Genomic DNA, 27762 nt, shown 5'->3' on the forward strand with positions numbered 1-27762 from the left:
GGAAACCGGAGCACCCGGAGGAAACCCACGCGGACACGGGGAGAACATGCAAACTCCACACAGAAAGGCCCTCGCCGGCCCTGGGGCTCGAACCCAGGACCTTCTTGCTGTGAGGCTACAGCGCTAACCACTACACCACCGTGCCGCCCCGCAACTAAACTCACTTTCCTTTTTTAAAAAATAAATAAATAAAATAAATACTTTCCTTTTCTTGTAGTTTTATTTCCTTGTTGATACTGCACCCTCTTTCAATACAGGCTTATAGCCAACGCTCCTCAATAGATCAGAGGTCTCGTACAAGTCTTCAGTAAAATGTGCAGAGCAGAGGCGAGACCACTGTTGGTAACTCGCCAGCGCCCCCTATAACGATCCCACAATTTCCTTGCGCACTCCACCCGGATGTGACGTGAAGTGGAACTGCTTTAACTGTATCGAGAGCGCCTCGATTCGCTCTCTCATGTTCTGACTACTGGAGTGGTCGGACGGACTGTAGGCACGCAAGCTACAGTGTTGAGACTAACCGCTATTGTCTGAGAACAGCCTGTTCAAATTAGTTTCGGCCGAACTTTTGAACGACCCGCTAAGTTTCAGCGATATAGTGGTTTCGATTCTAAACCTTTGCAAAGTTTAACTACAGTTAAGTAGTTTTCCACGCTAAGAGGCATTTGCGGACAGCTTCGCTCCTCTCAGCCTTTTTCTCGTCGACGCATCACCGGAGGTTTCTCCTGAAGCACCGTGGGCCAGCTAGGCTTTCATCTCCCTGCTTCGTTAGCCGCGGTTGGACGCAACGCGCCGCTAACCTCCTCTCCTCGGACTGCGACCCTCAGCGCGGACATCGGAGAAAGAACTTCCATCGCATTGAGTAGGCACTTGGGCAAATTTTTAATTTGTAGCTTATTCAGATGGTTGTTAGGGTCATGTTTAAGCTTTGAGCTATTTAGCATACCCGCTCAGACACGGAAGGTGTTTGTTTGTTTTTTTTGTTTGTTTGTTTTTATTGTTTGTTTTGGTTCTGTTTTTTTTCTTTGAACTTGTTAGACAGGGTATCTTGCATGATATCTTTCCTTAACTCCATTGCTAGCTTCCCTATCTGATTAGCAGCGCAGCGACAAGTTTGTTATTTTAAGCTCCGAGGCTAGACCGCTACAAGGCCTAGTTCTCTCCATCCAACACATATACACACTCTCTCACACTCTTTCTCTCTCTCTCTCTCTCTCTCTCTCGCGTTGAGTTCTTTGCCTAGATAGTCTGTTGGAAATTGTTGTTAAGTGCAGTGTTTGGATCCAGCTGTAGCGTGGTCAGATTCTCCTTAGCAACTTATTGCTAGCTACCTCAGGGTGATACGCTAGCTGGTAGGCTTGTGTTCTCGACTAGGCCTGCAGGCGCCATTTTTCCGACGCCATTTTGATACCTTCCTCATTGAGTTACCTGTGATACGACACCTAGGCACTGACCGCCATTTTGTTTAAGCATTGCCAGAGTGGCTAGTCATTAGCATCTGCCCACAGATACCTACACAAAGCACACATTAGCCACAGAGCTAATCCTTTGTTCTATTTAGCTAACATTCCTTTGTTTTAGCTAACATTCCTTTGTTTTAGCTAACGACAAGCTAGGTCACACACACACACACACGCATCGGCTTGCCCTAGCCTCACACACGCACACACAAGGGATTCTTTTCTTTTTCCTTCTATCTCTTTCTCTCTCTCTTTCCCTCAAATTTATAGTCCAGGTGTAATTGTTCCATTGTTTTGTCTTGTTATTACCTTTGCTGACATTGAATGTATTTTGAGTTTATTATTATTAGTGAGTAGTAGACAAATAAAAGCTAATAAAATTGAATTGCATTTTACTTGTTCCTGTTGTTTATTCACAAGGTCAACTATTTAGAACTCCTTTTTCCTTCAGAATTTAGCTTTTGTACACAACTGGGTTTCCCCTCTAATACAGAGCTACCATTAATCTTGAATGTAACCATTCATGGTGAGTATTAAGATTAATAATTTAAGATTTTATGAGACTGATCTTTATTTATAAATTGATTAATTTAATTATCAATTCTTACATAATTTATAATTTAATTAATCCCAATTCAACCTACATTAAAGTGGTGCCCCGTGTGAGGAATAGTTTAATGACCTTGTGAATTTCTCAACAATAACTTGTAAACTGCTGTATACCCAAAATCAACTGCCAAGGTATAACACAGATGACTTTAATGGTGAATCATTAACAGTGTGTTAATCACAGAACTGAAATTCAGCTGCCAACCACAGTTAGCTGATAAACTGGTTTAATTGATTAGTACATTAGAGTAATATCTAATCCAAGTACTTAATTAATATTATTAATAATAATAATCATTATTGTTAACTAATTATTAATTGAGCTAATTAATACAAGTGAAACATTAGTGAAAACAAAGTAGCTAAGAAACCACATCAATTATTTAGCAACTTGGATTAAATTAAATTCTAACCTAATCAACACCTAGTATTAATTTCCTTTAAGTTAATTAATACATTTCGAACAAAATGTCGCGTTCCCCATCAAGGGAGTCAGAAGGGCCCCTCCTCTCTCTCTTCGACGTTGTAGGTGATTTAGGCCAAGTCCCGGAGGATAGGAGAAATTACTTCTGTGATCTGGACCAAAAGGCTCGCTTTGATGAAATACACATAGCCGTTAGGGAACTTAAGGAGCGTACTATGACTCTCCCAGAAGGGCTACCCAAATTGTTCATGATCTACTATAAGGAAATGGAACATGTGTGTATGACCCTCGAACAAGAGAAAAGAACACTAAAACGACAACTGGCCGAAGCTCAAAGGAGAGCAGAAAGCGCGGAGAGTAGCCTCGTGGGCCTGAGAGCCACACAAGATGAACTAAAGCGCGAAATAGAATACCTCAGAGAAGAAGTGACGCAAGCACGTCGCTCAGATGAGGGATCGGCCAAACCCTCCCAAGAACAGAGTTCCGCTCTGGAGGAGGAAGAACCTGAGCTTAGAACGGTAGATCAGACACCGCACTCAAGCTCAACTCGCGTGAAAGTCGCGCGATCGCCACCTCGTGGCGCTGGGAGTTTTTACTTTACTCCCCACTACACCCCCTCGCGCTTCAATATCGCTGCAGCCTCTAGCCCGCAGAAAACGCCGCGCTACGTACCCTCAGACTCCTCTGACGGAGAGGCCGCCTCCAAGCCGAAACGCAGACATAGGCGATATGAGAGCAGCTCAAATAGCGAAGACAGCGAGGACCCCTACGGGTCAAAATCAAAACGCCTCGTCGCAGAACGCAAAACTAGGATCCGCCAAATCGACGTCCTTGCGAAAGACATAGAGCGTTTTGAGCCGGAAAATCATAGACACCGAAGCGTTAATGATTATTTCCGGGAAATCGAGCGTAGCCTCCTGGACCTGCCAGAGGCTACGTCGCATGAAAAGGCCAGACTAGTCTGGAAAACTTTAGGTAGCGGCGTACGAGCATTCGTTGAGACCCTACCGCAGTCAGTCCTCGACAACTACAAGAAAATACGTAAGTACTTGAAAGAGGAATACTCGTTGTACGAGGACGAGACTGCTGCGACGATGGGTGCTATTCTGATCAGACAGAAACGAAGCGAACACCCTCGCGAGTACTACCGTCGGCTCCGTGCAGCGTACTTTCAGGGCAGAAGCGAGCCCGGGCTAGAGGAAGATCGCAACTTCAAGTCCCTCTTCCTCCATAACCTTCACCCGTGCATCCGTAACCAAGTAACACTCGCGTGTCGCCAGCGCCCCCATACTATGAGAGAAATGCGTCGCACCGCACAACTAACGTGGGAGACGTTCGTCCGACCCACAGACCGCCACGAGGACGATCCCAGAGTCCTCAGCCTATATGAGCAGGAAGATCAGTCCTTAGGCCTAGAAGGGGGTGAAGCCCCAAACCGCGGGCCCCCTTGGGCGAACCCAAACCCCGGCCACCAGACGTCGAGTCAACCCAAAGGTAACTGGAAAGTTCGACAAGCTGGAGCCAAGGGGGAACAGGGCCCCAACGCCAAAGGGCAAGGTAACCGCAAACCTGGCAGTCACGGCCCTAAATCTCAGAATAGCGGACAGTCAAGGCCCCATCGCAACTCCTCTCGAAGGGAGCGGAGCCCTAAGCTAGCTACCGCTAAACAAGCCAACCAAGAGCCACTTGGGATGGCAGAACTGAGGGCTGAATTAGCACGGATTAAACAAGCCAACCAAGAGCCGCTTGGGATGGCAGAATTGAGGACCGAATTAGCACGGGTTAAACAACTGCTGAGCAATAAGAACAGGAAGGGTAAGCCGAGCAAGGACAGGGACGAACCGTCAGCATGACTAGGCCGGGACCCATCCCCACCACCACCGCGTGTCTACCTCGTGGGGTGGGGAAAGGACCCCTGCCCAATAGGCAGCGATGAGTTGAAACCACCCCCTCCGTTAGTGAAGCCTGACCCGCAAGATGCACCCCTGACGCAGTTTCTTGGAGATTTGGTTAGGAAAGGCAACGCCAAGCGTATCTATACCCCAGTGGTGGTAGAAGGCAACGTTTCCCTCCAAGCTCTCTTGGATACCGGGTCAGAAATCACCCTGATGTGTTCCAAAGTCTTCGCAGAGGTTTCTGATGCGCGGCGCGCGCAAGGTAGACCCATCAGAACCGAACGTTGTGACGTCAACTTGGTTAGCTTCACCCAGAATCAAGCCCCAGTAACAACCATTGCATGGTTAGAACTCACCTTCCAGGGCATGTCCATCACTCACCCCACTTACATCTGCTCTGTTGGTGTAGAACCGTTCCTCATTGGCCAAGACCTACTAGATAGGCTAGCGCCCCTCATTGACTGTCGTCGTGGGCAACTGTGGGCCCAGGTCGCGTCCCCACAGACCCCAGATCCTCGTCGTCACGATCGAGCCTGTTGCGATGAAGTTAGGGTGGAGGCTACTCCACCGATAGCTGAGTCAGGGCAGGTCCCCGAGAACCTCGAGACCACTCCGCTCCACCCTGAGCCGAGTCAAGACGCACCAAACTCAACCGACACTCCTCTCAACCGCAACGCGCTTGATGGCCACCCGTCTTTCCTTTGCTTTCTTGGCGAATCTGCCCCAACCAGGTACTACCCCTGGATATCTGGCAACATTATTGTCAACGGCGTCATGGCACCTGGCGTCAGGTTAGCGCTTTGGTCAGAGAAGTCAGCCATCAGCCAAACGTGGTTCGACATAGTGCGTCAGAGCACTCCTTCCCCTGTCTTTGTGCAGAAGAGCCACCGGCTACTGTCAGCCGAACAACCCCAGAGCCCCATCAAAGCCACAGGCGTCTGCGCCGTGTCGCTCGCCATCGGTCAGAGAGAATTCCTTCATTTCTTGAGTGTCGTCCCCGGACTTCCTGACCCACTGGTCATTGGGGCAGACATCTTGGTCAGACTGGGAGCCCAACTGGACCTAGTCAACCGGGTCATCTGGACCCAAGCCGACGCTGCTAAGCACCCGTTCCAAGCTGACCCGGAACAAATGCGGTCAGGACAAACGATTCCCCAAGCCTGCCATGTCGCTAGCGAATTTGATATTGTCATTCCCGCTAGGACTGCTGGTTCCCCTCTTAAGCTGGTCATCATGAAAGACCAACAGTTTCGTAGCTCCCAGGCGTTCTTCCAGCCTCTCAGATTCTTCATGGAGCTCGATTTAGCCGTGTGTGGGACTCCGCTGCTTGAAGTGAGTCATCGTTCCGCTTACCTCCTGGTTCAAAACTCCACGCGGGACGCCATCACGATCCCCGCCCGTCGGCCTTTAGGCCTTCTGATAGACCAGGCATTCCATGACTTTGAACTCACCATTCCAGTCATCGGTGAGCTGCCAACGCCGGACACTCATTCCGATCCAGTGGAACCTCCCTGGATCACTCTTCCTTTCCACATGATCCACGTCGAACCTCACGACATGCTTCGCGACGAGCGCATAGTCATGACCAGAACTGACACCCCGAAACACATGCTGGTGTACGCTCTTGCCACGCAATCGAGCAACGACACCCCTGCAACTGAGGTCGTCGATTCAGCTCTAGGTGAACCGTACCCAGGCTTCGAACGAGAAGTTCAACAACAGCTGGTGAAAGCTGACAGCCTGACCACGGACACCCAGAGACGACAGCTCCGTGAACTGTTCTACGACTTCAAGGCGATCTGGGCGCGAGATTCTAATGACTGCGGAGTCACGGACATCCACACCGTCCGAATCCCAACAGATCCGAACGCTCCACCGACGTTCGTGCGGCAATACAAAATCCCGTTAGCCGCATACGACTCAATACAAGAAACACTGGACACTCTGCTGGAAAAGCAGATCATTCGTGAGTGTAACTCGACTTACAACTCCCCCTTATGGCCAGTGCTGAAACCGAACGGCAAGTGGCGTCTCACCATTGACTATAGGCAGCTGAACAAGCAAGTGCCCTTGTCAAGATGGCCCATGATCCATCTGGATCAAGAACTTGCCAAGGTGAAGGGTGCAAAGTTCTTCTCCACCGCCGACGTGGCGAGTGGATTCTGGACCATGCGCGTGGATCCAGCTGACCAGCACAAGCTGGCCTTTTCCTTTGGGAACCGCCAGCTAACTTTCAACCGATGTCCGTTCGGCTACGCGAACTCCCCCGCTGAATTCAACATCTTCTTGCATAAGGCAATGAGCGATGCCGCAGCTCGTGGCAACTTGATCTATGTCGATGACATCCTCATTAGGTCACAGACTTTTGATGCACACCTCGAAGAGATACGCCATGTTCTGTCCCAGCTGTCCAGAGCAGGAGCGAAGCTCTCTGTCACCAAAGGGCAGTGGTGTCGCACCAAAGTTGAATACGTTGGACTGTGCGTCGGGCCAGATGGCATTGAACCCCAGTCAGGGAGGGTGCGGGCTATCCAAGATATCAAAGCCCCATCCAACGTACCCGAACTCAGGAGCTTCTTAGGGGTCTGCAACTACTCCCGACAGTTCATCGAGGACTACGCGGAGATAGCACGACCGCTCACCGAGCTCCTCCGGAAGGATAAACCCTTCCAGTGGAGTGAGCCTCAAGAACTCGCGTTCAAGAGCATGAAGCAGAAGCTCTGCTCTGCTCCCTGCCTCGCGTATCCCGACAAAGACAAACCGTTCTTCTTGGAGGCTAGTTTCTCCACCCACTGCCTGAGCGCTGCACTGTCACAGCAGCATGACAAAGATCGCCGTGTCGTAGCATACGCCAGTCGGCCCCTCAGTGCTGTGGAGTTTAAATTTTCAGACTGCGAAAAAGCCCTGCTGGCCACGGTCTGGGCCGTTGAACACTTTCGCAGTTACATTGGTGGCCAGAAGGTGGTGATAGAGACCAATCATCAACCGGTCTTGTTCTTGAACAGCCAGAGGCTGAGAGAGGGAAGAGTTTCGAACAGTCGCATCGCAGCTTGGATGATGGCACTACAGGGCTACGACGTCGAGGTGAAGTACGCCCAGAACCACAAGATGGCGCTTGGCCGAGGCCTGGCGGAATGCCAGCATTGCGACTGCGAGAATAGTCCGGATCAAACCGAACTAACAACCGTACCTGCTCTCCCCTCCGACCACCACTACTATGACGAGAACGTCTGCAAAGACCTCCCCACCGCTTACATAGATGGATGCTCATTCCATCATGAACGCAAAGTCCAAGCCGGTGTCGGTATCGTATGGGCGAACGGCCCTAGACAAGGGAAATACCAACACCGACTTGGGGCTAAGACTAGCCAATATGCGGAGGTAGCAGCCGTGCTCATCGTCCTGCAACAAGCTGCCCGTGAGAACATCAAGCGGTTAGTCCTCTGCTCTGATTCAAATTATGCCAGGCATAGCTTCGTCTCACACTTTCCCTCGTGGAAGGTGCAGGACATGAAAAACGCAAGGGGCAAGGAAGTGAAACACTCCGAACTCTTCCTAGCATGCAATCGACTCATAACCGAACAGGGAATGTGCGTCTATTGGAAGAAGGTGAAGGGACATTCTCAAGTCCCAGGACCTGACAAAGTCGGTAACGATGAGGCAGATGGCCTCGCCAAAGCGGGAGCCGTAGACGGCCCCCTTTGGGAATTCCAGCCGTCATGGCTTCCCGAGACGCCACGCCATAACGTAACCGCGATTACTCGCCGACAGGCTAGAGCAGGTCAAACTGACGCAGTACCCCAAGCAGGAACCGTGCAACTCGGCCGACTGCCCCAGGACGCCGACCTGGTGTCTATGCAGGAAAGGGATCCCGTGATCCACCAAATCCGTAAGTTCCTTGCGGACCCCGTGGCGTCCCCAATTTCCCCACAAGAGTTGCAACAGTCCCGAGACTTAAACCACCTTCACAATCTCAAAAACTGCTTAAAACTCGAGAAAGGACTCCTGGTGTACACACCACGCAACCAGGGACCTCCCCGGTGGGTCGTGCCCACAGATCATAGGGGGGTCATGTTGCAGTACGCTCACGACAGCCCGTGCGGGGGCCATAGGAACGCTCAGGCGACCTACCAGACACTCCAACAGATTGTCTATTGGCCCTTCATGATTCAGGACGTTACCGAGTATGTTAAAGGGTGCTTGATTTGCTGCCAATTCCGACCAGCCCAACCGTTGAACCGCGCCCCACTGCAAAGCAAAGGCATCTCATTCCCCTGGTCTAATCTCCAGATAGACTGGGTCGGACCGGTGCCGAAATCAGCTCGAGGTAATAAGTACCTCCTGACCGTCACTTGCGCGTTCACGAAGTGGGTGGAATGCTTGCCCGCCCCAAACGAAACCGCAGAGACCACCGCTCTCCTTCTTATGAACCATGTGTTCAGCCGTTGGGGCTTGCCCCTATCCATTGATTCCGACCGAGGTACTCATTTCACCGCAGAGGTCATGAGAGTGTTGTGGGAGATGCTCGGAGTCGAGGCAAAATTCCACATCGCGTATCATCCTCAGTCTTCCGGTCAGGTCGAACGCGCCAACCAAACCATCGTGAGCATGCTTCGCAAGTATGTGAGTCACCATGGCAAAGATTGGGACATCAAACTCCCTCTGGTGCTGATGGCCATTCGGTCCACTCCTCACCGCACCACCGGAGTCACCCCGTTCGAAATGATGACTGGCCGTGAAATGGTTCTTCCCTTACACCTCCTCTACCGACCAGAGGACCTAAGCGTTGCCACTGCGTACACCGCACACCAGTACGTCACCGACTTGCAACGCCACTTGCAGGCCACGTTTGCGTGGGCCCAGGAACACCTCGAAAAGAGTGCGAAAGGACAGAAAGCTTACTACGACAGAAAGGCGACACACCGTGAGTACGAAGTAGGCGACAGAGTCCTATACTTCAATTTCACCAAACCGGTAGGAGTAGCCAGAAAATTCTTACCCCGTTGGTCCGGCCCTTTCGAAATCGTCGGTAAACTGTCCCCCGTCGCCTACCGCATCAAAACTTCGAAGCCCAGCCAGGCGCCTTCGTATAGATGGGTCCATAGCAACCAAATAAAGCTTTTTGAGCAGTCCACACTCCATAGGGGGGTGGACAAACAATAAGTTATAGCCTGCCCAACTTAGTTGCATGCCTCTCAATCCATAAGCGTGCATCTATAAGTAACCACCCTCGTTACCACTCAAATCGGAATAACAAACTCCTGTATGTTGCAGAATGGCCCCTCTCTGGATCCTCGGCATCTTCCTAGTCCTGCAGACCACATTGGCCGGTAACATAGTGGAACCAGGTCCGCCGAGTGGCATTGTTCTCCAAGATGCCCCAGGACTGCTCCTCACCAATTGCCGCGTCCATACCCAGCGCGTGTACACCCGCCTCGATCCTTGGGACGTGTACCGTAAGCATTTTAGATCGCCCACACAAACAAACCTCGAAACCGGGCCTGACTCCGAGATTGGGTCCAACATCGAACACGCCAAGCGTACCACAGTTCACATGCTCGAACAGTTACAGAAGTTCATAGTCACTGAGGAGGAACTCAGCGGCAAAACACGCCCTAAACGGTTCCTCGGAGGACTACTTACTGCTGCATCCGCCATTGGCTCTCTGTTCTCAATGGGCCTCTCTGCCGTTAACACCGTTAGCCTAACCGCGGTCAAACGAGAAATGAACATTCTTAAGGAAGAAATGCCAGAAATCCAGGGTAGACTACTAACTCAACAGGAAGAGCTGCAGGGCCTAGGCAAAACCCTGCAGGGAACCATACTAACCGTTAACATGCATTCTACATTAATCAAGAACACCGTACATGCCGTAGACAGGCTAGCGACAATCATGAGAAGCGAGGTCAAGTACGTCCGAGTAATCCGAGACCTAATGCAGGACCTGATGAGAGAAGTAAGTAGCTCTCTCAGCACCCTGAGTGGAGGTAAAATCCCACCATATTTGATACCCCTCAGCATGGTTGACAGCATACTCCGATCTACTACCACGACTAACGTTTACTCATCACAGATTCATCTGGCTTATAGTCTTGGCAGTGCTATCCCCATTTTTGTGAACCCTCAAAACCTAGAAATAGGCTTCATCCTCAATCTCCCCGTTATTGAACGGCAAAACATATACAGAATCAAATCTGTCCTTAATGTAGGTTTCTGGAACAACGACGTACACGTACGTTTGCAGACACCTTCCACCATAGCCTATCACGATGACAACCCCTCTATCTACCTCGTCCCTAATTTAGACATGTGCACCTCTACCAAAGATATCCACTGGGTCTGCCCCAGCAATCCCTTTATCCGAGACACCACAGACCGTCTCTGTGGATTGACAAAAGTCCCCGAGCAGAAGTGTGCAGGCAAATTGTCTATTAAAGATGAAGGAATAGGAACTAGAGTAGAAAGAGCTGGTAATCGGTGGCTAATCAACACTCCCCAAACTGAGATTCTGGTATCATATGATCAACATAACACTGCCACTAGAATGAAGATACCTAACGAAACCTCTCTCCTAAGTGTCCCACTTGGAGCCACTGTTCACGTGGGTGACATCACCCTCCATCACCTTAGCGCTGACCAGTATGAGACCGAGATAGAAATGCCCGATGCCTTCCCAGGTCACGAACTTGAGATAAACTCCACCCTCCAAGCACAACTACTGCTGGAAGGGACCAAAACCGTGCAATTCGATCTTAAGCCCACTGGCATCGCTACCACTTTCTTGAATAACCGCGCAAACCCTTCTTCCGATCAAGGATCTTTAATAAGCCGAATTGCGCTGGGATTTCTAGCTAGCGGTTGGGTTATCACAGTCTTCATAGCCATCACTCTACATAGGTACATACTGACACTACACCGCAAACTGGACAAAATGATCTACGCACCTGAGAAATTAGATCGTGGCATTGTCCGATTCTCCATCAGGCCTAAGGCCTCCACTAACTTTCTTGAAGAGTAGGCTTGCTAACACGCTAACTAACCCCTCTTTTCCATTTTCCTTTATGGAGTTTTGATTATTTTTGTTTGCTGTGTGAAATATTGTATGTAGAAGGTAGTTAAGTAGCCATAGTGTAATTGTTTTCATGTCCAAGTGCCTATGCTTTCATGCCCAAGTGCCTATGCATCTTATGGACTGTATGAAATGAATTGAACTGTTGAACTGTGTCTGAAAGACTTTTCACAGAAAGGACCCTTGGAACTACCTCATTGTGGAACTACCTCATTGTGGATTACTAGGGACCGTGGGTCGCAGACTAAACACCATGTGCCCATAGGGTATCACTCCTTTCAGCGCCTATGGCCAAGGGGGGAATGTTGGTAACTCGCCAGCGCCCCCTATAACGATCCCACAATTTCCTTGCGCACTCCACCCGGATGTGACGTGAAGTGGAACTGCTTTAACTGTATCGAGAGCGCCTCGATTCGCTCTCTCATGTTCTGACTACTGGAGTGGTCGGACGGACTGTAGGCACGCAAGCTACAGTGTTGAGACTAACCGCTATTGTCTGAGAACAGCCTGTTCAAATTAGTTTCGGCCGAACTTTTGAACGACCCGCTAAGTTTCAGCGATATAGTGGTTTCGATTCTAAACCTTTGCAAAGTTTAACTACAGTTAAGTAGTTTTCCACGCTAAGAGGCATTTGCGGACAGCTTCGCTCCTCTCAGCCTTTTTCTCGTCGACGCATCACCGGAGGTTTCTCCTGAAGCACCGTGGGCCAGCTAGGCTTTCATCTCCCTGCTTCGTTAGCCGCGGTTGGACGCAACGCGCCGCTAACCTCCTCTCCTCGGACTGCGACCCTCAGCGCGGACATCGGAGAAAGAACTTCCATCGCATTGAGTAGGCACTTGGGCAAATTTTTAATTTGTAGCTTATTCAGATGGTTGTTAGGGTCATGTTTAAGCTTTGAGCTATTTAGCATACCCGCTCAGACACGGAAGGTGTTTGTTTGTTTTTTTTGTTTGTTTGTTTTTATTGTTTGTTTTGGTTCTGTTTTTTTTCTTTGAACTTGTTAGACAGGGTATCTTGCATGATATCTTTCCTTAACTCCATTGCTAGCTTCCCTATCTGATTAGCAGCGCAGCGACAAGTTTGTTATTTTAAGCTCCGAGGCTAGACCGCTACAAGGCCTAGTTCTCTCCATCCAACACATATACACACTCTCTCACACTCTTTCTCTCTCTCTCTCTCTCTCTCTCTCGCGTTGAGTTCTTTGCCTAGATAGTCTGTTGGAAATTGTTGTTAAGTGCAGTGTTTGGATCCAGCTGTAGCGTGGTCAGATTCTCCTTAGCAACTTATTGCTAGCTACCTCAGGGTGATACGCTAGCTGGTAGGCTTGTGTTCTCGACTAGGCCTGCAGGCGCCATTTTTCCGACGCCATTTTGATACCTTCCTCATTGAGTTACCTGTGATACGACACCTAGGCACTGACCGCCATTTTGTTTAAGCATTGCCAGAGTGGCTAGTCATTAGCATCTGCCCACAGATACCTACACAAAGCACACATTAGCCACAGAGCTAATCCTTTGTTCTATTTAGCTAACATTCCTTTGTTTTAGCTAACATTCCTTTGTTTTAGCTAACGACAAGCTAGGTCACACACACACACACACGCATCGGCTTGCCCTAGCCTCACACACGCACACACAAGGGATTCTTTTCTTTTTCCTTCTATCTCTTTCTCTCTCTCTTTCCCTCAAATTTATAGTCCAGGTGTAATTGTTCCATTGTTTTGTCTTGTTATTACCTTTGCTGACATTGAATGTATTTTGAGTTTATTATTATTAGTGAGTAGTAGACAAATAAAAGCTAATAAAATTGAATTGCATTTTACTTGTTCCTGTTGTTTATTCACAAGGTCAACTATTTAGAACTCCTTTTTCCTTCAGAATTTAGCTTTTGTACACAACTGGGTTTCCCCTCTAATACAGAGCTACCATTAATCTTGAATGTAACCATTCATGGTGAGTATTAAGATTAATAATTTAAGATTTTATGAGACTGATCTTTATTTATAAATTGATTAATTTAATTATCAATTCTTACATAATTTATAATTTAATTAATCCCAATTCAACCTACACCACTTCGTAGGCGCCCAATGTGCCCATGAACTTCTTGCAAAACACATCCAAATCTTTGCAGTTTGAACATTCTTGGGCCATGAATGCAACGTAAATCCACCTTCTGTCGTGTTGCTGCACCCGCCAGCAACACATCTATATGGCATGGCGATAAATTAGCTCAAAATGGAGGATCGGAGTTGCAGTCAGCTCTGTGTTTTAGTATAGCAGAAATGGCGATGAGACCAATAGACTTCCTGCTGTGATGTTACGGATGTCAAGGTCATTCACTCAGACCGCTACCTATATAAGTAACTTTAATCATAAAAATTACTATATTAGATTATTGTTAACGCTTAAAACTATTCCTGTGCTATTCTTGAGGTCTCAAGGCATTTATAAACGAAAGTGAGGCCATGGTTCTGCGTGTATGCTTGAAAGAAAATTTTGAGTCGAGTCCAAGAACAAGACTACAATTGTACCATTTGATGGTGGCTGTTGCTACCTTTATGTGAAAACATCTCTGCTACTGTGTTGGACTAATGTTACTGCTTGACTGCCACATTTTAGTTAATAGGCTACAGATAAAAAGCTTGTTCATCGCTCAGCAAGCCCCGCCCACTATCAACAGGGCAAATAACATGAGAGAGGGTTAACACTAGCTAGTTCATTCCTCAGCAAGCAAGCCCCGCTATCAACAGAGCAATGAACATAGCGTGTCACTTCCTTCTCTGCGTGGAGTTTTACCAAATGACGAATGAAGTTCGAGGTTGTCCCTGTCTTCTCCTCAATAGTTCTTCTACATATGGAACACACAGCAGTGCATTTTTTCCCACTGCATGAGAAGTCTGTGTAAGCAAAGCGGACAATCCTAGGGGCGTTCTCTCCAGGCATTTTAGCACCATTAATGTTAGTTTATTCCTGAACATAACGTTAGTTTGTTCCTGAACATGACGTATGAACAGGTGAATGTGCATTCTCTTGCATGAAATTAGTATAAAAATTAATGTAGATATAAATATCTTATGCCAAATTATTATGGCTTGTTACAAAAAATAAAGAAAATATCCGAGTCCTCATCTCCAATTTACGAGTCTGAATGCAGTTAATGCATGAGTCCGAGTCATCAGTGCTTGAGTCCAAGTCAAGTCACAAATCCTTAAAATTAAGGCACGAGTCGGACTCGAGTACTACAAGCCTGCACTCTATTGCATGAAAATACCCAGAGATCAGCAGTTTGTATAATACTCAAAGCAGCCTGTCTGACACCAACAAACATGCCATGGTCAGTGACAGATCATAATTTATTTCCATTTTGATGCTGGATGTGAATATTTACTGAAGCTCTTGACCTGTATGTGCATGATTTCATGGATTGAGCCAGCTGTTTATCGGATTGGATAATTACATGAATTAGTAATTATTCTATCCACATTCACTGGACATGAGCAATCGCATGCTCTGATTGGCTACTCTACTACTAGGATATCAGCTCATATACAGAGCGTGTTACTGAAGCAACCGAGGACGAAATGAAAAACTCTACTTGAAAACAACCCCCCCCCCCAAAATACAAAAAAAAGCAACAAAATATGGAATAAATGTATTTGATAGTAAGGACATATCTTTTTTTTCCCCCAAGAATTATTATTGTAGCATTTTTCACAAATTGCTACTGTCATTTCACCAGTTTGTTTATATTCTTCATGTGAACAAATTCACATTTAAAATTTGTTGATTTTTTTTTTTTTAGACTGGGTCAAAAGCTCAAAGTTTGAAAATTGCAAAACTGAAATGTCCAAAGAAGAATTAAATAAATGTCTAAAGCTATTCTATACCTTGGCATGACAGCAAGACGGCACTTTGTACAAAAAAGCAACACTAAAGTCAATTTGTGCAGCCATCGATAGGTTTTTTGAGAAGTCCACCTAAGCAGAAATGATTTTGTGAGACATTTTGTATAAAGTTTTTTTTAATCAAATTTGCAATAAATAAATCTCATCTCATTATCTCTAGCCGCTTTATCCTTCTACAGGGTCGCAGGCAAGCTGGAGCCTATCCCAGCTGACTACGGGCGAAAGGCAGGGTACACCCTGGACAAGTCGCCAGGTCATCACAGGGCTGACATTGACACAGACAACCATTCACACTCACATTCACACCTACGGTCAATTTAGAGTCACCAGTTAACCTAACCTGCATGTCTTTGGACTGTGGGGGAAACCGGAGCACCCGGAGGAAACCCACGCGGACACGGGGAGAACATGCAAACTCCATACAGAAAGGCCCTCGCCGGCCACGGGGCTCGAACCCGGACCTTCTTGCTGTGAGGCGACAGCGCTAACCACTACACCACCGTGCCGCCGCAATAAATAAATAAATAAATAAATAAATATGCTCTGTTTCTCAAAATCCAGTGAATGTGGACAGAATAAAACAGTTAATCCACTCAATCTTGTCATACCTGGCTTATATCCAACTTGGTGCTATGCGCCTCGTCGGCTATCAGCTCGTGTACGACTCGATTTCGTGGAATAATTGTTAAATGTACATTTGTTCTTCGTAAAGTGGATAGTAAGTGTACAGCAAGTTCCATTGTCATATAACACATTTACATTGATCAAGTAAGATTAGTATTGAAATATAAAAATCACTAGGGCCTGGATAGTCTCTGACTTATTAGATCATGATTCAAACTGCTCGTGCTGTTTTCCAACATATCCATCTGTAGAACCAAGCCAAAAATATTTGCATTCTAGCATAAGCAGTGCAGGAAATTCCAGCGTGTGTCTTGGAGAACATGTGAATAAACATAAGAATGCCAGATGTCTAGCAAAGTCTTCAATAACTAACATGTACATAAATGATGCACTATCTATGTATATAAACAATGATTGATAATAGCTAAAACAATAGATTTCAAAACCAAAGCAGCTCAGATTACCATTTTCTCAAAGTAATGTCCAGTTCTGGAATAACTGTTTAGGATGTATCGTACCTCTATTACAAAATATAGCACATCTGGGAAACATGTGAGCAGGGTGGAGGTTTCAGCAAACATGACAGACACGAGGCCAACCTCATGTACATACAGTTTGTATCACCTACATCCGAGAAGCTCTGGGAATTAAATCCTATTTTCTGGGCTAAAAGTGGAAGATTCCTTAATGTTAAATGAACACTTCATGTAAAATCAGTGGACTGTACATTTGCACGCTGATGACATAGAAGGTCAGAAGAATGAGAAAAGAATTGAAGGGTAAAATCTGTAACACTACTGTGGATGATATGTAGCCAGCTGTCAAACATCAAACAATATACAGTGTCTTGCAAAAGTATTCATCCCCCTTGGTGTTTGTCCTGTTTTGTCGCATTATAAGCTGGAATTAAAATGGATTTTTGGAGGGTTAGCACCATTTGATTTACACAACATGCTGACAACTTTAAGGGTGAAAATTGTTGTTTTATTGTGACACAAATAATAATTAAGATGAAAAAAAACAGAAATCCGGAATGTGCATAGGTATTCACCCTCTTTCATATGAAACTCCTAAATAAGAGCTGGTCCAACCAATGCACTTCATAAGTCACATAATTAGTTGACTAATACCCCTTTTCCACCAAATCAGTTCCAGGGCTGGTTCAGGGCCAGTGCTTAGTTTGGAACCGAGTTTTCTGTTTCCACTGACAAAGAACTGGCTCTGGGCCAGAAAAAAACGGTTCCAGGGTAGCACCAGCTCTTTGCTGGGCTAGAGGAAAGAACTGCTTACGTCAGCGGGGGGTGGAGTTGTTAAGACCAACAACAATAGCAAGACCGCGAGAGGCTGCCATTTTTAAATAAGCGACGAGATATCATGGATGCAGTAAAGCAGCAGTCATCCATTATTGTTGTTGTTGCTGCTTCTTCTTCTTCTCTGTGTTGTTGTTGCTTCGATGTTCCTGCCAAGGTTTATGCAAACGCAGCGACGTAACTGACGTATACAGTGACGTAATGACGTGGCTCCTCTTAGCACCCCGAGCTATGGAAAAGCAAACTGGTTTTCAGCTGGTTCACAAGTTGAACAAGTTGTGAACCAGCACCAGCACTGGTCCCGAACCAGCCCTGGAACTGATTTGGTGGAAAAGGGGTATAAGATCCACCTGTGTGCAATCAAAGTGTCACATGACGTCTGTATAAATCAACCTGTTCTGGAAGGACCCTGACTCTGCAACACTACTAAGCAAGCAACATGAAAACCAAGGAGCCTCCAAACAGGACAGAGACAAAGTTGTGGAGAAGTATACTGTAAATCAGGGTTGGGTTATAAAAAATATCCCAAACTATGAATATCCTACGGAGCACCATTTAATCCATTATAGCAAAATGGAAAGAATATGGCACCACTACAAACCTGACAAGAGAAGGCCACCCACCAAAACTCACAGACCGGGCAAGGAGGGCAATTAATCAGAGAGGCAACAAAGACACCAAACATAACACTGAAGGAGCTGCAAAGATCCACAGCGGAGATGCGAGTATCTGTCCATAGGACCACTTTAAGCTGTACACTCCACAGAGTGGGGCTTTATGGAAGACTGGCCAGAAAAAAAAAACACTGCTTAAGAAAACACGTTTGGAGTTTGCCCACCAGCATGTGGCAGACTCCCCAAACACATGGAAGAAGATTCTCTTGTCAAATGAGACTGAAATTGATCTTTTTGGACATCATGGGAAATGCCATGTGTGGCGCAAACCCAACACCCTGAGAACACCATGCCTACAGTGAAGCATGGTGGTGGCAGCATCATGCTGTGGAGATATTTTTCATATGCAGGAACAGGAAAGCTGGTCAGGACTGAAGGAAAGATGGATGGCACTAAATACAGGGCAGTTCTGGAGGAAAACCTGTTTGAGTCAGCCAGAGGTTTGAGACTGGGATGAAGGTTCATGTTCCAGCAGGACAATGGCCTTAAACATACTGCTAAAGCTACACTGGAGTGGTTTAAAAGGAAACATTTAAATGTTTTGGAATGGCCTAATCAAAGCCCAGACCTCAATCCAATTGAGAATCTATGGCATAACTTGAAGATTGCTGTACACCAAAGCAACCCATCTAACTTGAAGGAGTTGGAGCAGTTTTGCCTTGAGGAATGGGCAAAAATCCCAGTGGCTAGATGTGCTAAGCTAATAGAGACATACCCCAAGAGACTTCAGCTGTAATTGCAGCAAAAGGTGGCTCTACAAAGTATTGACTCTGGGGGGTGAATACCTCCAGATTTCTGTTTTTTTTCCATCTTAATTATTGTTTGTGTCACAATAAAACAACAATATTCACCTTTAAAATTGTAGGCATGTTGGGTAAATCAAATGGTGCTAACCCTCCAAAAATCCATTTTAATTCCAGCTTGTAATGTGACAAAACAGGACAAACACCAAGGAGGATGAATACTTTTACAAGACACTGTAAACCTATTTAAATGTTTAACACTGAAATTAAATGAAAATATGTCAACTGTGCTGGGATTTTTAAAAATGGCTATGAAAAAAAACCTTTTAAACACGCTTCCTTATTTCAACACATTAGAATACAGAACAAAAACATCACATGCACTATTTACCAAAGACACTCTTTCTTCTTTTTACACAACCCATCAAATAAATATGCACAGCAAAAACATGTGATCATCTGATAAGGTCTCTACAGCAGCAGTTTTTGATGTCCTTGTGCTGTGGACCAGATTCATCTGATCATGCAGTGTGTGACCTGGCTGAGGGTTTCAGAAAGAGTTCACTGAGTTCAGACCCTTCACACTGATGGTTAATTAATACCAGCATAACTTAGCAGTCTTTAACGCTAGCATGGGCACCTGCATAATGGTCATTAAAAATCTGATGGGAAAAAAAGCTATGCGTCATCCATAACAATAACCCGAGGTGCATTTAGGCTATTTTTAGCGTGTCCTTGCGGTCCAATGCTGATGCAGAATATCCTGCTTTGAGTGCATAAAAAGTAAATACCTGCATTGTAAGGGGACACACACACACACACACACACACACACGCTTTCACACACAGAGTTTCTATAATTAGAAACACGTGGGGACAGTTATGCACTGCTGCATGCACAAAAACAAACCCTGACAGAAGGTTTGTTGAGGTTAGGCAAATGAGGCTGGCTGATATTCATGCATAGAGATATACACAATGTCAGTAATATTTATAGAGCGAAGCAACAAATGCCTCAACAGTTTATACTTTTGTCCAACAGAAAGAACTATTTGTAATTTGCAAAAAAAAAAAAAAGTGACACATTCTGAAAATAATTCATTTCCTTTTACAGGTATACTAGACTAGTGCTGCAGCTCAATCCTGAAGGATTTATTCCTGTGAAGAAGTAAGTAACACAACCCAAACTGCATACATAAGTAACACAGCCTGCTCAGGCATCTGTCTGTGATTGCTTCTCACTTACTGAATCTGTAACAAATGCTCCTGCAGTTAATGAAACTCATTTAATCCCATCTGTGTGGCGGCTCAGGCAGAATGTCACACTTAGCTAACAATCTAGCAGTAAAAACATCCTTAAACCTTAAAACAGTCCTTATGGATCAAATGTGAGCTTTGCAGAAAGCCGAGACACATGTAGAAGTAATATAAAGACTTTTTTTGCATTGCTTTATGCAAATATATTTGTGTTTTCTTGAGGTAGCGGTGTTAGTGTAATGCTGTAAGCAGAAAAAAAATGTGTTTTGGTCAAAACCTGACTTTTCGTTATTTTGGATGTTTGCCAGAATTCAGTCACAGCAACATCCAACATCTGAAAGATCAAGGCACCAGGCGAGGCGTACTGCACGTTTTGCCATCAGGATGTAAAATACGGATCGGGAGGAAGAACACGCTTAGTCAATCATGTGCAGTGAAAGAAACACGCAGAACTGGTGAAATTAAAGCTGTCAAATTACAGATTACCAGGTATTTATATCTTGCTTTCATATTTGTCTGTTGATCATGCTACTGTGTGGCATGATCAACAGACAAATATGATCATGATCATCTACTTTTTACTAAATGTTTATTAGTTTTATAACTTATTTTTAATTTGCCACGCTGATCGTCGTGTAAATGCATTTAGCATGATAGCCTTAGCATGATCACACATACACACATATGTGTGTGTATATACAACCCCGATTCCAAAAAAGTTGGGACAAAGTACAAATTGTAAATAAAAATGGAATGCAATAATTTACAAATCTCAAAAACTGATATTGTATTCACAATAGAACATAGACAACATATCAAATGTCAAAAGTGAGACATTTTGAAATTTCATGCCAAATATTGGCTCATTTGAAATTTCATGACAGCAACACATCTCAAAAAAGTTGGGACAGGGGCAATAAGAGGCTGGAAAAGATAAAGGTACAAAAAAGGAACAGCTGGAGGACCAAATTGCAACTCATTAGGTCAATTGGCAATAGGTCATTAACATGACTGGGTATAAAAAGAGCATCTCGGAGTGGCAGCGGCTCTCAGAAGTAAAGATGGGAAGAGGATCACCAATCCCCCTAATTCTGCGCCAACAAATAGTGGAGCAATATCAGAAAGGAGTTCGACAGTGTAAAATTGCAAAGAGTTTGAACATATCATCATCTACAGTGCATAATATCATCAAAAGATTCAGAGACTCTGGAAGAATCTCTGTGTGTAAGGGTCAAGGCCGGAAAACCATACTGGGTGCTCGTGATCTTCGGGCCCTTAGACGACACTGCATCACATACAGGCACGCTTCTGTATTGGAAATCACAAAATGGGCTCAGGAATATTTCCAGAGAACATTATCTGTGAACACAATTCACCATGCCATCCGCCGTTGCCAGCTAAAACTCTATAGTTCAAAGAAGAAGCCGTATCTAGACATGATCCAGAAGCGCAGACGTCTTCTCTGGGCCAAGGCTCATTTAAAATGGACTGTGGCAAAGTGGAAAATTGTTCTGTGGTGAGAAGAATCAAAATTTGAAGTTCTTTATGGAAATCAGGGACGCCGTGTCATTCGGACTAAAGAGGAGAAGGACGACCCAAGTTGTTATCAGCGCTCAGTTCAGAAGCCTGCATCTCTGATGGTATGGGGTTGCATTAGTGCATGTGGCATGGGCAGCTTACACATCTGGAAAGACACCATCAATGCTGAAAGGTATATCCAGGTTCTAAAGCAACATATGCTCCCATCCAGACGACGTCTCTTTCAGGGAAGACCTTGCATTTTCCAACATGACAATGCCAAACCACATACTGCATCAATTATAGCATCATGGCTGCGTAGAAGAAGGGTCCGGGTACTGAACTGGCCAGCCTGCAGTCCAGATCTTTCACCCATAGAAAACATTTGGCGCATCATAAAACGGAAGATACGACAAAAAAGACCCAAGACAGTTGAGCAACTAGAATCCTACATTAGACAAGAATGGGTTAACATTCCTATCCCTAAACTTGAGCAACTTGTCTCCTCAGTCCCCAGACGTTTACAGACTGTTGTAAAGAGAAAAGGGGATGTCTCACAGTGGTAAACATGGCCTTGTCCCAACTTTTTTGAGATGTGTTGTTGTCATGAAATTTAAAATCACCTCATTTTTCTCTTTAAATGATACATTTTCTCAGTTTAAACATTTGATATGTCATCTATGTTCTATTCTGAATAAAATATGGAATTTTGAAACTTCCACATCATTGCATTCCGTTTTTATTTACAATTTGCACTTTGTCCCAACTTTTTTGGAATTGGGGTTGTATATATATATATATATATATATATATATATATATATATATATATATATATATATATATATATATAAAACAAGTTTTAAAGTGAAACTTTTTTCCTCGGATTTTACTTTTTCCATTTCGCAGCCCTGTATGATGTAAGCCAGTGGAACAAAATTCCATTCAAATGTGCATTCTGAATGTACAGGTGAATGACAAAGCTATTTATCTATCTATCTATAAAGACAGATAGATAGATAGATAGATAGATAGATAGATAGATAGATAGATAGATAGATAGATAGATAGATAGATAGATAACTTATTGTTAACAACATTTCGTTCAAATGTGCATTCTGAATGTACAGGTGAATGACAAATCTATCTAGATAGATAGATAGATAGATAGATAGATAGATAGATAGATAGATAGATAGATAGATAACTTTATTGTCATTCACCTGTACATTCAGAATGCACATTTGAATGAAATTTTGTTCCACTGGCTTACGTCATACGAGGCTGTGAAATGGAAAAAGTAAAATCCGAGAAAAAAATGTAGGGTTCTGGGGGGCCCCAGAAGCTGTGGGTATGGAGTCCACATGGCCCCAGAAACCAAGTAAATCTTGCATCAAATAGAACATTCTTAGCATCTCCTGAAAGAGAAAATTGCTCCCAAAATGTGCATATTGAAAATACTGATAGGCATTTCAAGAACCATAGTAAAACCATTTAGAAACTTTATAAAATCAAGTAAAAAATATCAATAACATACCTTTGTTTTAAAAATGTCACTTTAAAACTTGTTCTCTTTCTTTATATATATATATATATATATATATATATATATATATATATATATATATATATATAATCTGTATGTATGTGTGATCATGCTAAGGCTATCATGCTAAATGCATTTACACGACGATCAGCATGGCAAATTAAAAATAAGTTCTAACGCTAATAAACATTTAGTAAAAAGTATCATGCATGATCAACAGACAAATATGAAAACAAGATATAAATACCTGGTAATCTGTAATTTGACAGCTTTAATTTCACCAGTTCTGCGCGTTTCTTTCCCTGCACATGATTGACTGAGCGTGTTCTTCCTCCCGATCCGTATTTTACATCCTGATGGCATAACCCGCAATACGCCTTCCCTGGTTCCTTGATCTTTTGGATGTGTTCACAAAGATATTCGTTTCCGACTTTAAATTCCAGCCACCGCCAATTCCACGGGTTCTTGATGCCGTTTTCCTTGTCTACTTTTTTCACATTGTCATTATCACCATCCTCCCTCTGTACAATGTCTCTCCGCAACACAGACATACCGAAAAAATCTTTTATTATCACTTAATCGCAAGCTATATCGTCAGCAGGTGTTTGAAAAGAGTAACCTGAAAATGGTACGGAAGAAATGGCGCTGTGTTGTAAAACGGTCTACGATGTCGTGTGTATATATATATCCGACATCTTACGAGTTTTATATATATATATATATATATATATATATATATATATATATATATATATATATATAACTCGTAAGATGTCGTAAAATACAGGGACACCTCGCATTATATTCCCCCCCATCCAGTAAACAATGTACTCGTCGGCGATTACGATCCCCAACCATTAGCAGAGTACCCCCAGCCCCAACATTTATTTGCAAAAATACATGATTTACAAAAATTATATTTTTGCAATCGAATCCGCAGAATTCCGCAAATCCGTGGATTTTTCACAGCCCTGGTCATAAAACTGCAGCATATAAACTATTGCACATAGTCCGGTAAACACAATATCACATTTTATGATTAGATACTTTAAAAAAAAAAGAACTTGACTAAAATGTACTAACTATGCTACATATATTAAATATGAGATATATTGCAAAATAAAGGATACGGGGGCATCATGGCTCAGGTGGATAAGGCACCCTACCATAAATCCGGGGACCTGGGTTCGATTCCGACCCGAGGTCATTTCCCGATCCCTCCCCATCTCTCTCTCCCGCTCATTTCCTGTCTCTGCACTGTCCTATCCGATAAAGGTGAAAAAAGCCCAAAAAATATCATAAATAAAGGATACAATCACAGAAAATGTAAAAACGTACCGTAAGTCAATAGTTAGTTGGTTATATAACAGATTCTCAGGTTATACAGTGTTTCATTGTTTTATGTGTAAATAGAGTATAATAGAATTTACACTGCTGCTTATTTAATTGAAACTTGGAGCAGACAGTGTAGATTTAAGTTATTCTACAAAATTGAGTCATACATGAGCTGATAGCCGACGAATCGCGTAGCACGGAGTCGGCTATAAGCCATGTATGACGAGATTGAGTGGAATAACTGTTTTATTCTATCCACATTCACTGGATTTTGAGAAACGGAGCATTTTTATTTTTATTTCTTGCTAATTTGATAAATAAAAACATTATACAAAACATCCGCCAAAATAATTTCCGTTTAGAACGTAAACAAACCGGCGAAATATCAGGAGCAATTTGTGAAAAATGCTATAATAATGATTCTTGAAAAATAAAAAAAGATACGCTCTTACCATCAAATACTTTTATTCCATATTTTGTTGCTTTTTTTTGTATTTTTTATGGTTTTGTTTTCGAGTCAAGTTTTTATTTTGTCCTCGGTTGGTTCAGCAACACGCTCTGTCATTTTGTTTTTCTCTATTCACAGTATATGAGCTGATATCCTAGCAGTAGAGTAGCCAATCAGAGTGTGCGATTGCTCATATCCAGTGAATGTGGATAGAATATAAAAAAAGATACGTACAAAAGATTGCACATCTTGATGAAATATTTGTTGCCATGTTCTACACTTCCCTAAAAGAGCTTCTTATGTGCTTTGCTCTAGCATCTTCCGTGTGTTTTCAGCAGACAGGAAGCGGGTTGAGAATGCACTGGAGATCTGCAGTCTTCCATCGGGCAGAGTAAGCCCAGGTTTATGTCTGTCAGTGCTGCTGGGTTTGTTTACTGCCAGTGTAAATGTGTAATAGTATATTTTCAATGTTCAGCTTCAGTTCTAAAGAAACATTATGAGATTATGTTCAGTTTGTCGTTAAAGGTGCAGATTACACAAAAACTAATAGTACATTAAAACATAATTATTTAATAAAATAAGTATAATATCATACAGTGGTGCTTGAAGGTTTGTGAACCCTTTAGAATTTTTTATATTTCTGCATAAATATGACCTAAAATATCATCAGATTTTCACACAAGTCCTAAAAGTAGATAAAAAGAACCCAGTTAAACAAATGAGACAAAAATATTATACTTGGTCATTTATTTATTGAGGAAAATGATCCAATATTACATATCTGTGAGTGGCAAAAGTATATGAACCTCTCGGATTAGCAGTTAATTTAAAGGTGAAATTAGAGTCAGGTGTTTTCAATCAGTGGGATGACAATCAGGTGTGAGTGGGCACCCTGTTTTATTTAAAGAACAGGGATCTATCAAAGTCTGATCTTCACACTTATACTGGTATGAAAGTGGTATAACTGTATCGATACAAAGTATACCGGTACAGTTTAGTGCATCTGTCCACACTAGCGAGAAATGTTTGCGGTTTTCTTTCATGGTAGTTGAAATGTGCGTGCGCGAAATGTTTCCATGGTTACCGAGTAACTTCCTTCCGAGAATATACGGCATCCGTTATTTCGAGATCTCGAGAAAACAAAACAATTATTCCGTGATCTCGAGAAAACAAAACAATTATTTAATGATCTCAGCTGGATCACTGTATCTCCGTCGGTAGAGACGAAGCTGGGTCAGTCTTTGCGGAGGTGCCGCGGACTAATTTTGAAATTATCCCTTATTAAAAGACTTAATGCAATCTCTCCCTGTGTCAACCCCTGATCAAAATATTGCCTTATTAGGTGATCGATTATTCCAGACATTCTAATGACCAAAGTTGCGTCTATACAGAATGAGAAATAGCCCCAAAGTCAGCATATCACAAGTCTCTTGGCGCACCTGAATGAACCATTTCTCAGCTGTTTACTCGAGATCATGAAATAATTGTTTTGTTTTCTCGAGATCTCGAAATAACGTTTTTGTTTTCTCGAGATCTCAAATTAGTTGTTTTCTCGAGATCCTGAATTAATTATGTCGTTATCTCGGGATAACAAGGTGAATTAAAAAAGGATTATATGAAGGGCCTCTCTATGCTTCCGTACGGATGAAACAACGTGTGTGTGCTTTTTGTTGTCAATGTACAGTCTGTATTTCTGGTGGTCATTTATTCAGTCGAATCGTATAAAACGCGCGAGGCAGTTGAGAAAGAAACAAACGAATCTCCGTTCTTCACTATTTTATTCAGCGAAGACATTGATTGAGGTGTGTGACTTTGCGCATGCGCATTATATTTGTATTGATACAGAGCCACTTCATCTGTCCACACTACAGCGAAGCGCTACAGTACCGATACTGTACCGGTACGAAACCTATACATTTGTGGGTTTCGTACCGATACAGTTATACCGCTACAGTACCGGTATAGTTGCTAGTGTGGACAGGTGTTGCGGTACGAAAGTAGTTTCGTATCGGTACAAAATCCCTAGTGTGGACAGGGTAAAAGTCTGATCTTCACAACACATGTTTGTAGAAGTGTATCATGGCACGAACAAAGGAGATTTCTGAGGACCTCAGGAAAAGCGTTGTTGATGCTCATCAGGCTGGAAAAGGTTACAAAACCATCTCTAAAGAGTTTGGACTCCACCAATCCACAGTCAGACAGATTGTGTACAAATGGAGGACATTCGAACCCATTGTTACCCTCCCCAGGAGTGGTCGAACAACAAAGATCACTCCAAGAGCAAGTTGGCGAGGTCACAAAGGACCCCAGGGTAACTTCTAAGCAACTGAAGGCCTCTCTCACATTGGCTAATGTTAATGTTCATGAGTCCACCATCAGGAGAACACTGAACAACAATGGTGTGCATGGTAGGGTTGCAAGGAGAAAGCCATTGCTCTCCAAAAAGAACATTGCTGCTTGTCTGCAGTTTGGCAAAGATCACGTGGACAAGCCAGAAGGCTGTTGGAAAAATGTTTTGTGGACGGATGAGACCAAAATAGAACTTTTTGGTTTAAATGAGAAGCGTTATGTTTGGAAAAAGGAAAACACTGCATTCCAGCATAAGAACCTTATCCCATCTGTGAAATATGGTGGTGGTAGTATCATGGTTTGGTCCTGTTTTGCTGCATCTGGGCCAGGACGGCTTCCCATCATTGATGGAACAATGAATTCTGAATTACACCAGCGAATTCTAAAGGAAAATGTCAGGACATCTGTCCATGAACTGAATCTCAAGAGAAGGTGGGTCATGCAGCAAGACAACGACCCTAAGCACACAAGTTGTTCTACCAAAGAATGGTTAAAGAAGAATAAAGTTAATGTTGTGGAACGGCCAAGTCAAAGTCCTGACCTTAATCCAATCGAAATGTTGTGGAAGGACCTGAAGCGAACAGTTCATGTGAGGA

General features: G+C 43.9%; 1 protein-coding gene across 1 annotated transcript in view; it reads left to right on the forward strand.

Annotated features, from left to right (window-relative positions):
* Positions 1-27762, forward strand: part of LOC132883769 (1-phosphatidylinositol 4,5-bisphosphate phosphodiesterase beta-1) — a 454963-nt gene that overhangs the window by 268761 nt on the left and 158440 nt on the right. The window contains exons 6-7 of the mRNA XM_060917764.1: positions 19829-19882; positions 25133-25208. Of these exons, the coding sequence (XP_060773747.1) occupies positions 19829-19882; positions 25133-25208 (130 nt within the window). The remainder of the gene's footprint in view (positions 1-19828; positions 19883-25132; positions 25209-27762) is intronic.

Source organism: Neoarius graeffei, chromosome 3 (genome assembly GCF_027579695.1).
Source record: "Neoarius graeffei isolate fNeoGra1 chromosome 3, fNeoGra1.pri, whole genome shotgun sequence".
Taxonomy (NCBI): Eukaryota; Metazoa; Chordata; class Actinopteri; order Siluriformes; family Ariidae; genus Neoarius; species Neoarius graeffei.